The 19824-nt window shown below is 45.9% G+C and overlaps 1 protein-coding gene across 1 annotated transcript in view; it reads left to right on the top strand.

Moving 5' to 3' along the window:
* The first annotated feature begins 4601 nt into the window (after positions 1–4601).
* Positions 4602–19824, top strand: part of GRAMD1A (GRAM domain containing 1A) — a 54337-nt gene continuing 39114 nt past the window's right edge. Inside the window, exon 1 of the mRNA XM_054999214.1 lies at positions 4602–4685. Coding sequence (XP_054855189.1) covers positions 4678–4685 — 8 coding nt within the window. The 5' untranslated portion in view covers positions 4602–4677. The remainder of the gene's footprint in view (positions 4686–19824) is intronic.

The raw sequence follows: 19824 nt of genomic DNA, 5'->3' as shown, positions 1-19824 counted from the left end.
CAAGACAATGTAAATCTAGGGCTTAATAGAGACGTGGGACTCCTAGCTCACCTAAGAGCCAAAACACACGTTAAGAAATACCCAGGTTCAGCACGTGTTCTCTTACCTCAAGGTTTGCCGGGATCTGTAGGCGTCCTGGAAGCTTAAAGTAGGCGTCCTGGAAGCTTAAAGATCTGTAGGCGTCCTGGAAGCTTAAAGTCCTGGAAGCTTAAAGGATCTGTAGGCGTCCTGGAAGCTTAAAGGCGTCCTGGAAGCTTAAAGCTTAAAATACAGGCGCCTGTATTTCCCTTCCCCTTTTTGCTGCTCTGTAAATGCTAAACTTTAAGCTTCCAGGACACCTACAGATCCCGGCAAACCTTGAGGTAAGAGAACACGTGCTGAACCTGGGTATTTCTTAACGTGTGTTTTGGCTCTAAATTTCAGGCGGGCAACTGTGTTGGTCTGCAGTCGAACAGCAAGATTCGAGTCCAGTAGCACCTTAAAGGCCAACAAGATTTTCAGATTTTCGAGAATCAAAGCTCCCTTTGTCAGACATCTGATGGAGATTTGATTCTCAAACGTTTATACCCTGAAAATCTTATTGGACTTTAAGGTGTTACTGGACTCAGATCTTGCTAGCTCACATAGGACACTAATGTGTTGCTTATCCCACCCCTTAACAAATGTCAATTAGAGTTATAGAGTCACAGAAACATAGAGCTGGAAGGGATCCCAAGGGTCATCTAGTCCAACATCCTGCACAACGCAGGAAATTCACAGCTACTCTCCCCCTACTCCCCAGTGACCCCTGATACATACCCAAAGGCATGCAAAAAATCCCTGGCCAATCTGACCTAGGGGAAAATGAATAAATTCAGCTATATCCCTGCATCTCCCATTGAGTCCACTTACCTTATTTCATCCTGCACTGGGTTTTACGTTTGGCCTATCTGACAACAGTCGGCAGTGTCTCACGCCCGCTTGAAGTGAGCCTTTACTCTTTCAACTGGATCTTGTTTTCAACCAGCCTCTCTTTGCAACAGCCCCTCTCCTTTCCATTGTGTGTATACATCAGCTTAGAGGATGCTGCCTCGTGTCTGTGACGAAGTGACTCAGAAAACCTTAAGATGGAAGAAATGCTGTCAGTCTTTAAGATGCCCCTGGATTCCTGTTTTATTCTGCTGCTGCAGATCAACACGGCGACGAATCTAGCATTATTGCATATATTTCAATTCCCCTCACCAGAAAAATTCCATTTTTTTAAAAAAAAAGTCCCCTTCCTCACTCAGTGGCATCCATGGTGCTGGAAAGTTGACCTCTCTGATATTTTGTCGAAGGCTTTCACGGCTGGAGAACGATGGTTGTTGTTGATTTTCTGGGCTGTATCACCGTGGTCTTGGCATTGTAGTTCCTGATGTTTCGACAGCAGCTGTGACTGGCATCTTCAGAGGTGTAGCACTGAAAGACAGACATCTTGACACTGAGAGATCTCTGTCTTTTGGTTCTACACCTCTGAAGATGCCAGTCACAGCTGCTGGCGAAACGTCAGGAACTACAATGCCAAGACCACAGTGATACAGCCCAGAAAATCCACAACAACCATCTCTCTGATATTGTTTATAATTATGTTATACTTGTTGTAGAGAAAACTGAAAATGGTTTATTATATATGCATTTTTTATCTTTTTTACTTATTTTCTTCTTTTATCTTTTTTTTCTCTTTTCTCATAGATATATGGTTTGCTAAACAAACTAACAAACCACATGGGCCTTTTTTCTTTCTGCCAAATGCTGGAATATAGATCTGTGGTGTATGAAGAACAATCGGCCCTGGCGCGATGCCAGCCAGCCATGTGCCTGTACAGTAGCAATATCTGATAAGTGATGAGGCATATCTCACCTATGTTTGTTTTTGGTTTTTATTGGATTGCAAAGCAAACCTGACTTCTGACTCACCTCCTTGGGGACAGAAAGAGATGTGTGCCTACCAGAGACACAGACAGGATCCTATTGCCAGCTTTCCCCTGCAGCCACTAGGCACGACTGCCCTTCTCAGTTGCAAATAAAGCTAGTTGGTTCACAGCATGTGGGCTTTTAGTTTTCTTTGGTAGCAATTGGTCATTCTGCTCTGATATCATAGTGGCAAGCAGAAGCATTGCAGCTGTTCTGGATGCTATTGGCTTAGCTACTGTGAGGTCACAGAAGAGCAGAGAAACTGCGCTGATGAGAAAGGTCACTTGGGAAGACATTTGACTGGAATTCTGTGTTCTATGAGTAATCTTTGTCAACACCAAACCTTAAACGATGTCTTTTGGTCATTTATCTCTCACAGCTCTTAATCAGCACACGTTCTCAGTGCGTGTTTACAGCAATATAACCATTCAGACAATATTGCAGCACGTTAGGTTAGAACAGAAAGTTGCGGTTTTTTAAAGCAAAGCAGAACAGAGAGATTTTGCTTTAGAATTCTGCCCTCCGGTGATTTTCTTTGGCTCTGGTTGCTGTTAAAGGAAAGGAAAGGAAAGGGAGGGAGGGAGGAAGGACAACTTCTCATACACCGTATGTGCCTGGACTTCTGAACCCATTGTGAAAAGCATGCATTCATTCACCTGATCCTCTCTAAGGTGGATTCTCTTTCTCAGTTAAGGTCCCTCTTTCCCCACCCATCCCAGCTCCAAACCCCAAAGACAGCCAGGTCCCCTGCTTCCTTGCTCCAGTCCAGTAGTAGCCTTCGTCAGGAGGTATCCCATGACCCCTGGTTTCCTTACCAAGCAATGAACTGCCTCAAGTGATCCTTTTCTGGATCTCCCTTCTCTTTAACATCCTGCCTGATGGAGCATTCTGGAAAAATCAACGGGCTGCACATTGTGTCATGTTATTTGGGTTGGTCTTCATAAATGGTGCACTCCCATGGCTTTTTGTATTTTGCTCAGATCTACTACACTCTCCTGATCTTTCCTTCTATCTGGGGGAATGGGGAAGGGAAGGAGGAGAGTTGGAGGGAACCCAGGAGTCTGAGTTTGGCCAGCAGCCCCCTTCCATTTCTGCTCTAGCCCTTCTCATCCTGAGACCAAACCTGGGAGAATCTTGGTTTCCAAATCAACTTTCTTATCCAGAAAGAAACCACCAGGAGACAGCTTCCTCCTCACCCCTCCCTTCAAACATCCAGCCTGACAAAGAATCCTGTCGAACTCAAAAGTTTGCACGCTTGTGTCCTATTTATTTGAGTGGAAGGGTTCGATGGTGGGTAGCCGTGTTGGTTTTCAGTAGAACAGTAGGATTCAAGTCCAGTAGCACCTTAAAGACCAATAAAATTTTCCAAGGTATAAGCTTTCAAGAGACAAAGATCTGAAGAAGGGAGCTGTGACTCTCAAAAGCTTATATCCTGGAAATCGACCCTGGAAATCAGATCTGAAGAAGGGAGCTATGACTCCTGAAAGCAAATCTCTGGAAATCAGATCTGAAGAAGGGAGCTCTTGCAACCTTATACCCTGGAAATCTAGTTGGTCTTTAAGGTGCTTCTGGACTCAAATCTTGCCTTTCCAATGTGGAATTGGCAACCCTACGCTGAAGCGTTCTATTGAACTTGCAAGGTTGCACCCATCTTATTTATTTATTTACGTCATTTATAGTCTGCCATTCTCACTGAGAAGCAAGGTAGTTTACACAGCATGGGTTAGCACAGCCAATTTCAAGGACATGTCAATAAATAATGTAACATAAATGCAAATTGCAAAGATCTTCAGCCAGCAAAAATCCAGTACGCAGACAGTGCAGTCCAGTCTAAGCCCATTGACATCAACAGTATAGACTGGTATAACTCTCTATCGGATTGCACTGAGAGTTGAAGAAATGCTGAACCAGAGCATTAGCAATTTTAAGCTAATGCAACTTCATACTAAAAGCAACAGGCAGTACATAGTAGTAACGTGTATGGTCCCTATCTCTTTACTGATGCCTCTCTTTTTGACCCTTGCCTTAGGGGGGCACTCAAGTGTCTTACTTTCTGTGTGGTCTTCTATTCAAGTGTGGTCTCCCTCCCTAGTAGTGCACGTGTATCCACAATGGGAAAACAAGTGTTAAGATCTTTCACTTGACCCTTCCTGTGTTTCTTTGGTGCTCCCAATAGAAAAGCTTTCTCATCCTGGATTTTGCTTAGACGCACTAGACTCTCCCACCACTGCATGTGTGTGTGTGTGTGGGTTCAGGTTGCCAGCTCCAGGACGGAACATTCCTGGAGATTTGGAGATGGAGCCTGGGGAGTGAGGTTTGGGGAAGGGAGGGACCTCAGAGGGGTATGATGGCATAGAGTCCCCGCTCCAACACAGCCCTTTCCTCCAGGGTAACTGATCTCTGTCGCCTGGAGACCACTTGTCATCCTGGGAGATCTCCAGGCTCCACCTGGAGGTTGGCAACCCCAGCCGGGACCCAGGCGTCCTGCCTGCCCCCTCCCCCTCGCTCTGCCCCCTCCCCTCCGGCTGCGCCGCCGAGCAGCGCCGGCTGGCAGCGGAGCCGGGGGTGCGCGCACCGAAAGGGGCGGCCGCCGCCGAGGAAGAGGGCGGGCGGGAAAGGGAAGCGGGGCCTGCCTCTCCTTCCTCTTCCTCCGCGCAGCAGCAGCCAGGGCCGCCGGCCGGGACCAGCGCTGCCTCTCCATCCCGGCCGGGCGGGGAGGCGGAGCCGCTCGGCGGCGCCCCGGCGATGTTCGAGTAAGGCGGAGCGCGGCGGCGGCGGCGGCGGCGGCGACGGGGGGCGCATGGCGAGGGCCGGGCTTGGCGCCAGCGGGGCGCACCGGGCAGGGAGGCGAGTGCCCGGCGGGGAGGAGGAAGCCGCCTTCCCTGCATCCCTGCTCCCTCCGAGCCTGCATGCAAAAGGGCAGCCGTCCTTGGAGGTCACTCGCCCGCCTCCAGCGCATTGCATCTCGCGCTGGGGACCGGCGGCTCGGCGGCGGGGAGAGGGAGGGACAAAGGATGCAGGCAGCCGGGAGCGGGTGCCGCTGAACGCATGCATGCATGAATGCATGCATGCATGGGATGGCGGGGGTATTGCAAAAGACGGGCTTGTTGTGGGTGCTTGCAAAAAGAATAGGGGGCAGGAGGGAAGCTTGCCTCCCCAGACGCCGGAAGGGGAGGGTGATGCGCGCTGGAGTGAGTGTGTGCCAGAGAGAAAAGGGTGGCCAAGCGCTTTAATAATAATAATGATACTGTAACCCATAATAATAATAAGGCGCCTCCCTGACTCCGAGATTCTTTCATAAAATCTGAATTGGTGATAGACCAAAAAAAAATCCAGCCCAACATCTGGGGGATTGTGATACATCCCATAATAATACTGAAAATCGTGATGGAGCAGGTCAAATAGGTGGTTTCAAAGAGGGCCAGACCCCTGTATCTCTCGCCCCCCCCATTGCTACAGGTGTGTCTGCTGTGACATCACTAGGGTGGTCTTTCTTGCGTCCTTTGGAAATCCTTTGTTCTGCAGATGTGGGTGGGTGGGGGGCTCTGTCAGGGTTGAAGAGCATCCAGAGGAGAATCTCTTCTGGGCTTGAATGGCTTCTCCTCTGTGCCTGGGTTGGAAAGGCTACTGAGAGAGCCACAGCTGTTCTCTCTTGTTGCTCTTTTTCAGTTGAGAGGTAGTGGTGGTAGGATTGGGTTGATGGGTGGGAAACTGGTGGACACATCTGGCAACGGAAACCTGTCTGGCAGGCTCTGGTTGGCTCTTTGGAGGTTTTGTGGGTAAACTGACCTGGGTGCTAGCTCACATGTGGCTTCTGTCTTGTGATAAGGGAAGTCCATGCGCCTGACATCTGTGGGCAACAGGCTTTCAGGGCTGTTGAATCGTGTGCTTTCTGCCAGAGCATTTCATTTTGGGAGCGTTTAACAGAAAATTGCGGTGCGCATTATAGTAATGAGAATCCCTAGAGAGGTCTCTGTGTCAAGCTTTTCACTTCTGTGGCTGCGGAAAACATACTTCCAGACAGCTTTTAAAAAGCTTAGACAAGCGAATAATTTTTTAAAGAGTTCCAGTTTTATTTAAAAGCTCAGGTCTTGCGAGGCCAGCCTCACAATATGGAATTTTGGGAGAGGGGATCAGTAGATAGGCAGGGAGCAAAAATGTTACCAACCTTTGGCCCCAATGGCAGTTAGTTAACCCACATAATTGTGACCATACTGTGGTCACCTGCAAGCACCTAATTGCTTAATTCAGCTGGATTTCTTTGTCAGGAAATCAATAGCTAATGTGTATCCGGAAGTGCAGGAAAAATTCTTTTTTAATACTAGGAAGCAGGGCTTTTTTTCAGCTGGAACATGGTGGAAGGGAGTTCTGGCACCTCTTGAAAATGGTCACATGGCCGGTGGCCCCGCCCCCTGATCTCCAGACAGAGGGGAGTTTAGATTGCCCTCCGCGCCACATGGCGTGGAGGGCAATCTAAACTCCCCTCTGTCTGGAGATCAGGGGGCGGGGCCACCGGCCATGTGACCATTTTCACCAAGGGCGATTTAAGCTTTAAAAAACTCCCCCCTTGTTCCAGCTGACACAAAGTGATGTCATTGTGCGTCCTGAGTTCCACCACCTCTTTTCCCAGAAAAAAAGCCCTGCTAGGGAGTGAATATTTTACACAGAATATGAAGGAAAACTTTTCCAGTGCAGGCTGATTTCCCACACCTCATTCATTCTGAAGGTCACATGGGTGTGTGAAGATGGAGAGGAAACCTTGGCCAGTCATACAGAAAAACTACAGGGAGATTTTTTTTTGTTTCTTCATTATGTGCTGTAAAGTGACTTATGAGTTCCACCGAAAAAAAGTTGGGTGGAAGGATCTGGGAGACCCAGGTTCGAATCCCCACACTGCCATGGAAGCTTGCTGGGTGACCTTGGGCCAGTCACACACTCTCAGCCTAACCTACCTCTCAGGGTTGTTGTGAGGGTAAAATGGAGGAAAGGAGAACAATGTAGGTTGCCGTGGGTCCCCACTGGGGGAAAAGGCAGAGTAGGATTATAAATGAAAGTAATTTATTGATTAATTAATTAATCCATTCCACCCAGCAACCTGCCTCTACTTGCCGCCTCCCCTAATGTCCTGGAGGCAGCCCACCTCCCAGGTTTTAATGGGGTTCAAGCGGGCCCACTGTGACAAGCATGAGAGGGCACACCAGTTGTGTTATTTGGTGCAGATACCTTTCAGACTGCAAGCCACGTGGGGTGCAAGCAGCTTCCATCCAGAGGACATTTAAATGACCCAACCGTATGCGTAGGAGCCGATCACGTGGCTCTTTCTTAGAGAACTCCTTCTGGCACTGTGTGGATTCTGTGGGCAAGAGTCACATGACTGCCCCCAGCCCACACGGCTGAGTCATTTAAACATTGTTCCATCTGCGTGGAAGAGCATGTCAAGTGCCTGGAAGCAAAACCTACCCGAGACTTTTGCCCATTCTCAGGTGCTTTGCCACACTGTTTGAAAGATGAGCCCTGGGAATGCCGTACAATGTTGCACTCACCCATGCGTCTCTGGAGAACTGTGCGCCAGCATTCTTGGTGACGCTGGGCTGTGTCCCCTGGGTCCTGCGCTGCTTCCCTGGTGCCCTTCCAACTGTTGCTGTGTCTCCCATGTGGATCTAAACAGTGTCTCCTATGTGGAGCTAAAGAGTGAAACTAGATCACAGGAAAGTGACATCCGTTTCCCGCAAACCTCAGAGTCTGGGTAGCATCCTTTCCATCTGGTTTTATGGCTCCAAATGGGATGGAGGCACTTCATAATAGCCTCTGATCTGAATTCCCAGCCTCCTGCCTGCGGTGCTGAATCGCTGACCCCTTTTTCCTGCCAGCATCAGGCCTGCCCTTCCTGTAGCAGCCCCTCCATTGACCGTATCCTGCCTGTGGAAAATGAAGTCCGTGTGGAGGGCGTTCCATAGACGATGCAGGGGGAACTGGGTTGCTGAATGCCACGCCAAGGTCAGCCCCAGGGAGAAAGCAGCTCTGGCACATTAGCATGCCATTATCATAGCGGCTGTGACTGCACACAGCACAGGAGGTGCATGGAGCGCACAGTTCCCTCTTCCCAATTCCGGCTTCTCCTTATAACCCCGGCTGTTAGCGATCTGATGCACTGCTCTGACCCTTTGGACGGTTTGTTCTGTTTTAAAGCTTAGAGTTGGCAAATGGGGATGTGAAACGGGTTAGAGACGACACTCCAAGGAAAGGAATGGGCTGAAATCAATGGTGAGCCCCTTTAGAGGGGAAGATGTAAGAGGTACCCTGCTGGCTCAGACCAGTGGTGCATCCACCATCTTGTTTTGCACAGCGATCAACCATTTGCCCTGGTATGCAAGGTATACTGCCCCTGAATGTGGAGATTTCCTTTAGTCACCATGGCTAGTAGCCATCGATGGATCTCTCCGTCACCACTTTGTATGTGACTTGATGTGTCAGTGTAATCTTTATTCCCCCAATGAGATCTTGTATTGCATTAATTTATGTACACCCGGCTTCTTTCTCTAATAGAGATCCAAGTCGCTTACATTGTTCTCCTCCATTTTATTCTCACAACAACCCTGTGAGGAGGGTTAGGCTGAGAGTGTGTGATTGGCCCAAGGTCACTGGCAAGCTTCCGTGGCCAAGCAGGGATTCGAACGTAGTTCTCCCAGATCCTAGTCTGACACTCTAACCGTCACATCACGCTGGTTATTTACCAAAACGAAGGGACAGGATCATTGTGTGGAATATCCAACCCAAGGCTTCATAGGGCCTTAGAGTGACTGCCGTAAGAACCAAAGAGCTGCCATGTTGGATAAAAATGATCTGTCTAGTCTATCTTGTTTCACTCAGATGCTCCCAGATGACCTACAAGTTTGGCACAGAGGCCCTGTTGTTACATTATTATTCAGAGGACTTCTGCCTTTCAACATGGAGGCTCCATTTCGTGCCTGATAGCCAGGGCTTTATTTCTGGGAAAAGAGGTGGTGGAACTCAGTGGGTTGCCCTCGGAGAAAATGGTCACATGGCTGGTGGCCCCACCCCCTGATCTCCAGAAAGAGGGGAGTTTAGATTGCCCTCCGCGCTGCTTGGCGACGCGGAGGGCAATCTAAACTCCCCTCTGTCTGGAGATCAGGGGGCGGGGCCACCAGCCATGTGACCGTTTTCAAGCGGTTCCGGAACTCCGTTCCCCTGCGTTCCTGCTGAAAAAAAGCCCTGCTGATAGCCATTGATGGTCTTCTCCATTAACCTGTCTAATCCCCCTTTCAAGCCTTCTGTGGTAGTGGCCACTGCTACATGAAGGGTTTGAAAGGCAGGCTTACATGACATCACAGAGAAAGAGTGCAAGATCAGATGGTTAATATTATGGCCTGAAATGTCTGCTTTCTGCTTCTACTTCCTAGCGGTTTTAAATTTCGTAACACCTAGTCTGATGAAGAGTTCTGGGGAACGCAAAAGATTGTTTTGGGTCAATTTGGTTGGTCCGAAAAAAAGTATTTCATGGCTTTCCTTCTTGTTTTAAGATAATGTCTGTCAAGGACAGACGACTTAGAGCCAAGCTACAAGTGACGCCTGACACAGGTTGGACACTTGTCAGCTTCCCTCAAGTTTTGATGGGAAATGTAGGCGTCCTGGTTTTGCAGCTTGGCTCTCCATTACAGCTGCAAGACCAGGATGCCTACATTTCCCATGAAAATCTGAGGGAAGCTGGCAAGTGTCCAACCTATGTCAGGCGTCACTTGTAGCTTGGCTCTCAGCTTTTCTTCTTGGGAGGGGGATGTTCGAGGCATTTTCTGCTGGTGGTAGGTGAAGGAGACAATACTTTGGTTCTTAAAATGTCTTTGGCAGCCTTTGAATCGCTGTGCAGTTGAAGTCTCTTTCAGCTGAGTAAGGACTGTGGCGCATTCCAAGCCCTGTCCTTTCTCTGACCTGGATTAATTACACATTTTTTCTCTCACCTCTGTTTCCTTAACTAGCTTCCTTCCTCTGCTAGCTTCCAAGGATTCCTTTGCCCCTGTTGCCTGAGTTGCTTCTTCAACTCCTGCATCTTCCTGTGGCCAATATGTGGCCATACCCTGATGCCGCTTGATTTTAGAAGAGCAAGCTGAGGGCTTTCTAATGCCCAGGGCTCCACACGGGGATAGAGACCATTTGTTGTTAGGATTCTTTTCTCTCTTCCATGGGTGCTTTGGGTTCTGCGGTGAGATGAGTCTTTCGCAAAGTCTGAGGCCCGATTTGGAAAGCAGAGGGCAAATTGCCTGAATTTCCAAGTGACACTTTGAATCTTAGTTACACATGAGTAGCCGTGTTGGTCGGTAGCCAACCGACCATTGTATCTGATGAAGAGTCCTCATTGTTTCTGACAAAGGGAGCTCTGACTCTCGAAAGCTCATACCCTGGAAATCAAGTTGGTCTTTAAGGTGCAACTGGACCCGAATCCTTGAACCTTAGTTTATCTTTCGTCCATTCTGACTGTCTTCACACATGATGTTTTTCAAGGCGCATCAAAAATGGTTTTTTCTTTTGCACAAACATCCAATAGGAGGAGGAGTGAATTCAGCAAACGTTTTGGTTGCAGATCTATGACTCATCCAGGTACACCCCTCAGGGGACCCTGTTTGTAATGTGGAAAACAGCCCTTTTTTGTCCTGAATCTGATTTCTTTCTCGTCCTTATTGGAATGTTAGTGCTCCTTACTCTCCTAAGAGACTATCGTGAGTGCTTTTCCTAGGATCTTTTACCCTTCTCTTGTGGCGAGATATATCAGAGGGTCTCTCCATGCGATTTACTCCTTTTTGTAGGTAATGCTAGACATTTCCCCCCCTCATAGTTGTAAAAAGGAAGAAGTTACAGCGTTGGTTTGTAGGAATACCCCAGATGACACAAGCATTTCCTCCTTGTTTGGCTATATTCATGGAGCAAAGGATTTAGTCCTGGGATAAGGCAGCAGCCTTTTGTGTATATGAGTGAGTTCTTGCATTCGGGCCCTAATGACTTGTGTGGATTTCTGAGCAGTTTGCATCCAGAGGTAAGAAAGCTCATTCGGTGGGGCTTAGGGATCCCCAGTCAGAAACTATTGAGTGTGTTTTTACCATTTAGAGTCTGAATCTGTGGGTTGCTGATAAAGCTCAGAAGTACTCTGTGGAGGAGAAAAGGGCTGAGTGGGATAGCAGGCAGAGAGCTTTATCTCCTCTTTCTTCCAGAAACGGGTACGTTGGACGGAAAACCAAAGATCAGGAAGTAGCCAAAGTAGCTTTTCAGTGTTTATTTTGCCAGGCTGTGTTCCTAAGAAGAAGTTGTCATCTGTGCAGGTCTAAAAGAAAAATTCAAAAACCCCAAACACAATCCACAGTAGTGTCATTTAGGACCTACCAAATTACAAATAGCAGTTTATTTATTTGCTTCCTTTATATCCTGCCTTTCTTCCCAGTGCGGGCCCAAAGCAGCTTACATTATTGTCCTCTATTTTATCTTCACAACAACCGTCAAGTCATAGCTGACTTATGGCGACCCCTGGTGAGGTTTTCATGGCAACAGAGGTAGCTTAGGCTGATAGAGGATAAAGTCACCCAGCAAATTTCCATGGCAGAGTAGGGATTTGAACCTGGGTCTCTAACCACTGCACTAATTCAACCATGGCAACCATCTTAATCTGTGCTAGGGTTCTCAGGTCCCTGTACCTTCGAGCCGGAGGTGGGGGACCTGAGACTTACTTGTTAGAGTTTGCATGCGCAAAATGTGCGCATGCTCCTGGAGACGCATTATTACGTTACTTCTGGGATGTGATGTCATCATGCCGGCCATGGGCGTGCTCCTGCGTTTTGTGTGGGGTTAATTCTGGCCCATTTGGGGCCAAAATCAGCCAGAACAAAGTGCAGGAGCATGCCTGCAGCTGGCGCATATAACACCGTTCTTACGTGAGCTGCATTGGTTGCCAGTGGAGTACTGGATCAGATTCAAGATTCTAGTATTGACTTATAAGGCCCTGTGCGGACTGGGACCAGTGTATCTACGGGACCGTCTCTCCCCATATATTCCCCGGAGGACACGCCGATCAGGAGACAAACAGCTGTTGGTGGTCCCTGGCCCCAAGGAGGCCCACCTAGCCTCGACTAGAGCCAGGGCTTTTTTGGTCCTGGCTCCCACCTGGTGGAACGCTCTTGTCTGCTGAAATCAGGGCCCGGCAGGACCTACTATCCTTCCGCTGGGCCTGCAAGACAGAGTTGTTCCGCCAGGCATATGGCTGAGGCTGGGCCTCCACCGGCCTGGAAAAAGGGGTGTATAAAATCTTAACCCTCCTGTGAAGGCTGTCCACTGTCCTCTTTTAAATGTGTTGTTTTTAATGTACATGAATTTTTTAAATTGTATTTTTAATATGTTGTTATCCACCCTGAGCTCGCTCGCGGGGAGGGCGGAATAGAAATCTGAAATAAATAAAAATAAATAATAAAAAATGTCACTTCAGGAAGTGATGTCGTGTCTTGCTGGGAGCGCACCTGGTGTATGCTTTCCTGGGTTGCCTGCTGGTGATGGGTGATTGGCAGTGATTGGCAGGCAACTGGGCAAACCCCCAGGAGATTGCCTAGCACCAGTGGGGCAAGCCTAATGTAAGCTACGGAAGCAGAGGGCCTATTTATATGATACATTGTCCGTATTTATTGATTGATATTGGATCATTTATATCCTGCTTTTCTCCAATGGGGACCCAAAACAACTTATGCAATTGAGTTGCGCTTTTTCTTTTTTCCTCACAACGACTTTGTGAGGTAGGCTGAGAGACTATATGACTGGCCCAGGGTCACCCAGCAAGTAGAATGGGGATTCGAACCTAGGTCTCACAGACACTGTATAAACACTTTTCCTCCCTCATCTCCACCGTGGAAATTGGCTGGTAGGATATATGTGTAAGTCTCCCTGAGGCCATTTCGAGTTGGGAAAGTGCAGGGGGAAGGCTTCAGCTCTCTTTCCTCACACACTGGTGGCCCCAAATTGGTCCCCCACATCTTGGAATTCACTTCTGAACACGGGGCTTCGTGCATATGTATTGTTGGCAGGACCTGTGGCAGAAAGCCAGGATACATATGTTCAGTGTATGATGTAGTTAGGCCCCTGGTTATGGTGGAGAGTGCGGTCAAGACATAGCTAACTTATGGCGACCCCTGGTGGGATTTTCATGGCAACAGACTAACAGAGGTGCTTTGCCATTGCCTGCTTCTGCAACTCTGATCTTCTTTGGAGGTCTCCCATTCAATTACTAACCAAGGCCGACTCTGCTTAGCTTCTGAGATCTGACTAGATCGGGCTTGCTTGGGTTATACAGGTTCTGGCAATCAGGCCCTGACTATCTAAAAAAAAATGAGCTGTGAGCAGACAGTTCTGAATTCAAATCTTACTTTCACCGTCAATTCACTAGGTGACTTTAGGCAAACCGTTTACTCTCTCTTCCCCCACAATATGGGGATAATAGAACTGGCCTACCTTGGACTGTTGTTTCAAGACAGCTTGTGTGGAACATGGACTAAACAATTATTAGAGGAAACGCACAAAAATTAGTCTCATGGCTGCTCAAAGACAAACATCTGTTGAGGCATAAGCTTTCACAGACTGGAGCTCTCTTGGTCTGACGTGTGAAGTGCCAAAAAAAATGTAAACAATGGGGCCAAAAAGCTGTGAAATGCAATTAAGTCCAGTCTGTGACTTTTCTGTGCCCTGCTCCAGAGTATACAGATAAGCACAGAGGATGTAGCCGCAACTCCTGTAGCGTGTGTGAGAGAAAACTGTGGTCTCAATTGAGCCGAAAAGAATAAGATCAAATTTGCTGATAATTCTAGTTCAGCAATTGCTCTGGAGTCTCCCTTTGAAGTTCTTTTTGTTGAAGAACGGTACCTTTCAGCTTAGCAGCAGAACGTCCTGGAAAACTGAAATGTTCTTCTAGTTGCTGAAGGTTGTTCTTTGAGATTGGTGCCCATGTATTTTTTTGCATAATATCTGACCTGTTTTTTCACCCCATGTAGCCAGCCAAAGGGCATTGTTGGCAGCTAGTGGTATAACTCACATTGGATAGGAAAACTCAGATCTATTTAATGCATTTCTTGTTCAAAGCATGCTTCATGGTATCTAGTAAAACGTGAATAACACAATCACAAGGAATTGGGGTGAGTGGGTATTATAATTCATGCAGCACCATCAATGTACCCGACGGTTTACTTTAAAAGCAAAAAAAAGTTATAGTCTCTTTGACCACTGACAAAGACAAGGCGAGAGACACAAGGGCAATGAGTAGCTTTGTGAACAGATCTACGCAAGTTACTAGCCCTCATAGTTTTTACATTGATGTTCTGTGCAGAGTTACACACAACAAGCCCATTGAACCCAATATTCATTCACTCATTCGTTTAGAAAATGTGTGTACTGCCTCTCTAGACCTGCTGCAGGCAGCTTGCTAAAAGGAACAAAAATCACGCCAACAAAAACATGCCAAGAAAACAATCCCAGTCAAAAACATAAATTCATCTAATGTGAGTTGATTCAAATAATGCCAGTAAAAACAGCCAATAAAAGCAAGCTGAAGCATAAAAACACATGAAATGGAGCAGTCTGCAATGATATTGGTAAAGTCCTTTGGCTAGGCACAGACTAAAAGCTAAAAAAAATATGGAAGACCTTAGTGAGTAAAACACTACTTAGAATGGCCCACACATTTATAGCACAGCTTGAAAGAATTTTTAAAAAACAATCAACAAGGACATGACATTCTGTGGCTGATATAAAAGGTACAGTTCTCTTACAAAGGAACTTCAAAGGGAGAACCCAGTGTGAAATTGTTAAATTAGAATTCATTTGCAAATTCATGACCCTTCTCCAGGGCTTAATGGGGACCTGGAATTCCCAACTCACTACCTATTTGATGAAGAGAGCTTTGACTCTCCAAAGATTTACCCTGGAAATCTTGTTGGCCTTTAAGGTACTACTGGACTCAAATCTTGCTCTTCTACTTCTACCAACATGGCTATCTACCTGAAACTAATTCACTATGATTATTAGTATCTTCTACGTCTCATCCCTTAAACATGATTATTACTTCATTTATTCCCCCATGATTTCCAATTTACTTGCTTATCTCATTTTATCCTGTACTAAGTTTTACACATTGCCTATCTAACAATAGTTGAGCATGCTTACACCTACTTGGAGTGAGATACTTGAATAGTCTTTGGATTGGATCTTATTTTGAACCGGCTTCTCTTTGTAACATCTCCCCTCCTCCTATTGCGTACATCCGTTGGCCTATTGGATTTATTCCTTGTGCATTTGGCTCTGACTCTTTAAAGCTTATGCCAGAATAAATGTTATTGGAATCCTGTCTCATTCTACTGCTTCAGACTAACCTGGCTACCCATCTGGTATTATCATGTCCACCAGGGGCTGTTTATAGGGAAAGGATGGATATTATGAGGAGTGCAGTATTGCAGCCAGAGTGAAAATGGTGCGAAGAGAAAGGATGCTTCTAGCCTGTGTGTTTTATGTGCATATAATATGTGTGGGATTTTGCATTTCATAGTTATGAATGCAGCAGATGGCAGACGGCGATTTGTGTCTCTTCGAAAACAGCACCTCTTAATTAGAATGCGTTCCCCTGCAGTGTAGAAAAAACGACATCAGTGATGAACTTGACTGACTTCTCATTGTTTTTTAGCGTTGCTGTTCTGTTAGTCGTAGAGTCAGCATAGTGGAATGGTTAGAGTGTTGGCCTAGGATTGGAGAGAGTCATGTTCGAATCCCCACTCTGCTATGGAAGCTCATTCAGTGACCTTGGGCCTGTCACACTCTCAATCTAGCCAACCTCACAGGGTTATTGTAAGGATAAAATGGAGAAGAGGGGGAATGTTGGAAGCTGCTTTGGGTCCTCATTGGAAAGAAAGGTGAGATGTAAAATAAGGAAAAATAATGTTTTAAAACCCAGATGCCCATTTTACTTCTGTCAGTACTAGATTTTGCACGCAGTGTACCACTAATGTGCAAGCGTGTGTGTTTGTGTGCTGACTGTTGGCGTTAGCCTGGGATGTTTGTAGCTAGTACCAAAAATAAAAGTGAAATCCAACTCTGTGCCAAGAAACATCCAGATTTTGTGCTCAGATGTATTTATGGTAAGCAACAGTTTGACATAAACATGCTTGATGTGCATATTTTATTCTGGAAACTTGTTTTCTTTCTTTCTTGAGAAACGGCAGTTTTTAGGGCAGCAAGGAAAATAAATTAGAATGAGGAAACATAGCATAGATAGGTCACAGATCATTATCACTTTCTACAGAAACCAGGCATATCGATCGGACTGTATTTTCTGCAGCCATGAGGTCTAGCCGCTTGCTGTGAAAAAAATACGGAAAAACTCAAATGCTTGGGAATTCAAAAACATGGTGCAAAGTAGGGCCAAACTAGACATGACAGTGTCCTGGTGGCTGCCACAAGGACGCTGCTCCCACTATTTTAAAGTCATTTTAAAATGCCACAGTGCAGTGCTCTTGTTCCCTCCCCGTGCCTTTTCAAGTGCTGAGGGTGTAGCCATTTCAGCACTTGATAAAGTGTGTGTGTGTGTATGGGAGGGAGGGAGTGCCTCAGCCTGCCACACTGCAGGCCTGATAAGATTAGGCCCATGTGCCATTTTTAAATGATGTTAAAATGGCGGCAGCGTTGTTGTGGCACAGCCACTAAAACTCCTTCATATCTAGCTTGGCCTGTAGACTCCAGATTCTGAACATTGTTTTCTTGGACTTTTCAATAACAGGCATGGTGGACGATAGGTCACATAAGTGAGCACTGATCTGTGGGCCAGTGAAGGGCAGCCATTTTGTGAGGTGACAGGACTGTGGGAAGTGTGTGTAAGAGAAGGAGAGTGAGAGAGGCTTCTTCTAAGTGAATGAATAGAGTTGCCAACCTCCGCATTGGGTCTGGAGTTCTCTTGGAATTACAGCTGGTCTCCAGACTATAGAGATCAGTTCCTCCGGAGAAAATGGCGGCTTTGGAAGGGGGACTGTATGGTATACTATAGATTCCAGGTGAAACTTGCTCCTCAGATTCCTCCCTTCACAGGCATCACCCCCAAATCTCCAGGAATTTCCCAGGCTGGAGTTGGCTACTTTGTGAACGAACTGTAAGGCCTCCAGCCTAGTGTGATGTATGATGTGAGAGGACATCCCATTAACACTACATGCCTATGTTGAGACACTATATGCCTACGTCTTGGCCTTCAATATTCTAATCTCCCTCACAGGGTTGTTGTACGGATAAAATGGAGGAGAGGAAAAGGATATAAGCTGCTTTGGGTTCTCACTGAGGAGAAAGGCGAGGTTTAAATGAAGTATACATACATACATATATACATACATATCTACTTATTTAGATATTTATATCCTGCTTTTCTCCCATAGGGGCTCCCAGAATGGCTTACAATATCATTATTTCCCCTATTTTATTCTACATTTATCCCCCATTTTATTCTAGTTTATTTCTGGGTGCAATTCACAGTTGGTCCCATGCAGTCCTGAACAGAGTCATACCCTTCCAAGCCTGTTGATCTCAATGGACTTAGAAGGGTATAAATCTGCTTAGGATTGCCTTGTTAAAGGCCTAACACCTGTTCCTGTATTGTCCCACTCATTCACTGAGATCATCTGTGGAGGAATGAGTGATGGAACGGGGCCTTTTTGATGGTGGTACCATAGCTGCGGAACAGCCTACCCCGGAAAGTTTGTCCAGTAATACCTTTGTTATCATTTGATTGCATCACGAAAAGCCTTTTAAAAAATCATTTCAGTTAGCATTCAGTTAAATTCATTGATATTCCGTTTTACCTTTGTAAAAGTTTTTTTAATAGCCGTGTTGTGGTTTATCTGCTGCAACAAAAAATAATTTATCTGTTAATTTGTGAAATTATTTGTTTGAAGGGGATTTTGTTATCATACTTTTATGTTGTTGCTCTGTATGCTGATGTGCTGCTATTTAAAAAGGCAAGATGTTTTAAACAAATAGCTGTCCAGGTCTGAGTTCCTACCTGCTTTCAGGATTCCCTGGGGTGGTGGTGGTAGGCCTTATAGTATCAACACTGATTCTTCACAGTTTGAACCCAGTAGCACTTTAAAGACCAACAAGATTTCCAGGTATAATTTTTTTTTCACTTTCCAGCTTTATTTAATTCCAAACATTGTACAACATACACTTAAACATATATACAATTAAAGAGAATATGTTACGTTGTATATATAAAATAACTTAAGTCTTGTAGAACATGGATAACATATGAACACTAAGCATTATATCTTAAACACAGATTGGGAGAAGACTAGGTATTTATTATGTTTTATTTGTTATTAGAGTTCTATGTTTATGAGTGTTTGATATGGCATTTTAAAAGGACGTGAGTCGTTACAAGAGAGATATTCTATAAATGGATACCATTTTTCTAAGAAGTTGGAATGCTTGGGAAAGTTTTCTGCCTGTCGAAGTTTGTCAGATATCTTTTCCATTATTAGTTGTTCCCATATCTTTGTAAACTAAGTGTTTAAGTTGGGTGGGTGTTGAGATTTCCAACTTAATGCTATAGCTGTCTTAGCTGCTACTAAGAGAGATGAAATCAATTCTTGTCTTGGTTGTTGTGGGTTTTCCGGGCTGTATTGCCGTGGTCTTGGCATTGTAGTTCCTGACGTTTCGCCAGCAGCTGTGGCTGGCATCTTCAGAGGTGTAGCACCAAAAGACAGAGATCTCTCAGTGTCACAGTGAGAGATCACTGTCTTTTGGTGCTACACCTCTGAAGATGCCAGCCACAGCTGCTGGTGAAACGTCAGGAACTACAATGCCAAGACCACGGCAATACAGCCTGGAAAACCCACAACAACCATCATTCTCTGGCCGTGAAAGCCTTCGACACTACAATTCTTGTCTTGTTTGTAGTATTAAATGAGGTATAAACTTTTGAGAATCAGATAGGAAGTGATTTTTGTGTCTGGAGGTTTGGGGTGAGATGGGGCAGTATTGTTATGATTAACTGCATTGGCTTTTCATAAGCCAGAAAATAAAGCAAGAAGGTGTATGAAATTCTGAAATGTATAATTTTAAGTGTTGTAATTTAAAAACAGCCTTGAAACTGCAACTCCCATTTTTAGGTGGGCGGGTTGGCAACATAATTGAGATTTGGAGACGATTGGGGTGGTGGGCAAGCAGGCCAGCAGGAGGGGTGTGTGATGCCTGTGGAGAAGATCTTGGGTAAGGAAAAGTGTTTTCTTTCCCAGTCCTAAGTGCCAGAGTCCACTTAGCCAGCCCCTATGTTTCCAACAGGATGGCACTTTTTGCTTTAGCCGCTAAGAAACTTAGAGCAAATGTGGTTCTTAAGATAGCAGCCAGGTGAAATGAAATGTAATCTTTGTGTCTGAATATGAATTTTTAGAGATGGATGTAATTTTAGAAATTTTAAAATTTTAGAGCTGTAAATATATTTTTAATGTGTAAAGGCCTATGGCCACGTACAATATATTAATCTGTCTCTCTGTCTATATAGCACTTCTGGGAACTGTACTACCTGCCAGTTGTTTTCCTGGCGCCTATCTGTTTCTGAAAGCAAAGAGTCAGCCCTGACTTCTCCTCTTCCTCAGTGGAGTAGGAGGTACTTCAGAGGAGTCCAGGAAGAATCACCTTGGGATTTGCAGGGAGCTCTCATTCCAAAACAACAACCTTCGTCTTGCAAGCCATTTTGTGTTCCCCAGTCCCCTTAGTCCAAATTCCAAAGTCCCCACAGGTTTGCCAAAATTGGGCACCCCTGCCCTGCACTGAGGAGAGTCTGCCAGGAAAAACTCAGCAGCTCCATTATTCCTTAGGTGGCGA

This window comes from Eublepharis macularius, chromosome 15, assembly GCF_028583425.1.
Source record: "Eublepharis macularius isolate TG4126 chromosome 15, MPM_Emac_v1.0, whole genome shotgun sequence".
Taxonomy (NCBI): domain Eukaryota; kingdom Metazoa; phylum Chordata; class Lepidosauria; order Squamata; family Eublepharidae; genus Eublepharis; species Eublepharis macularius.
The sequence above is the reverse complement of the archived record's forward strand: the minus strand, read 5'-3'. Positions and strand labels throughout refer to the sequence as shown.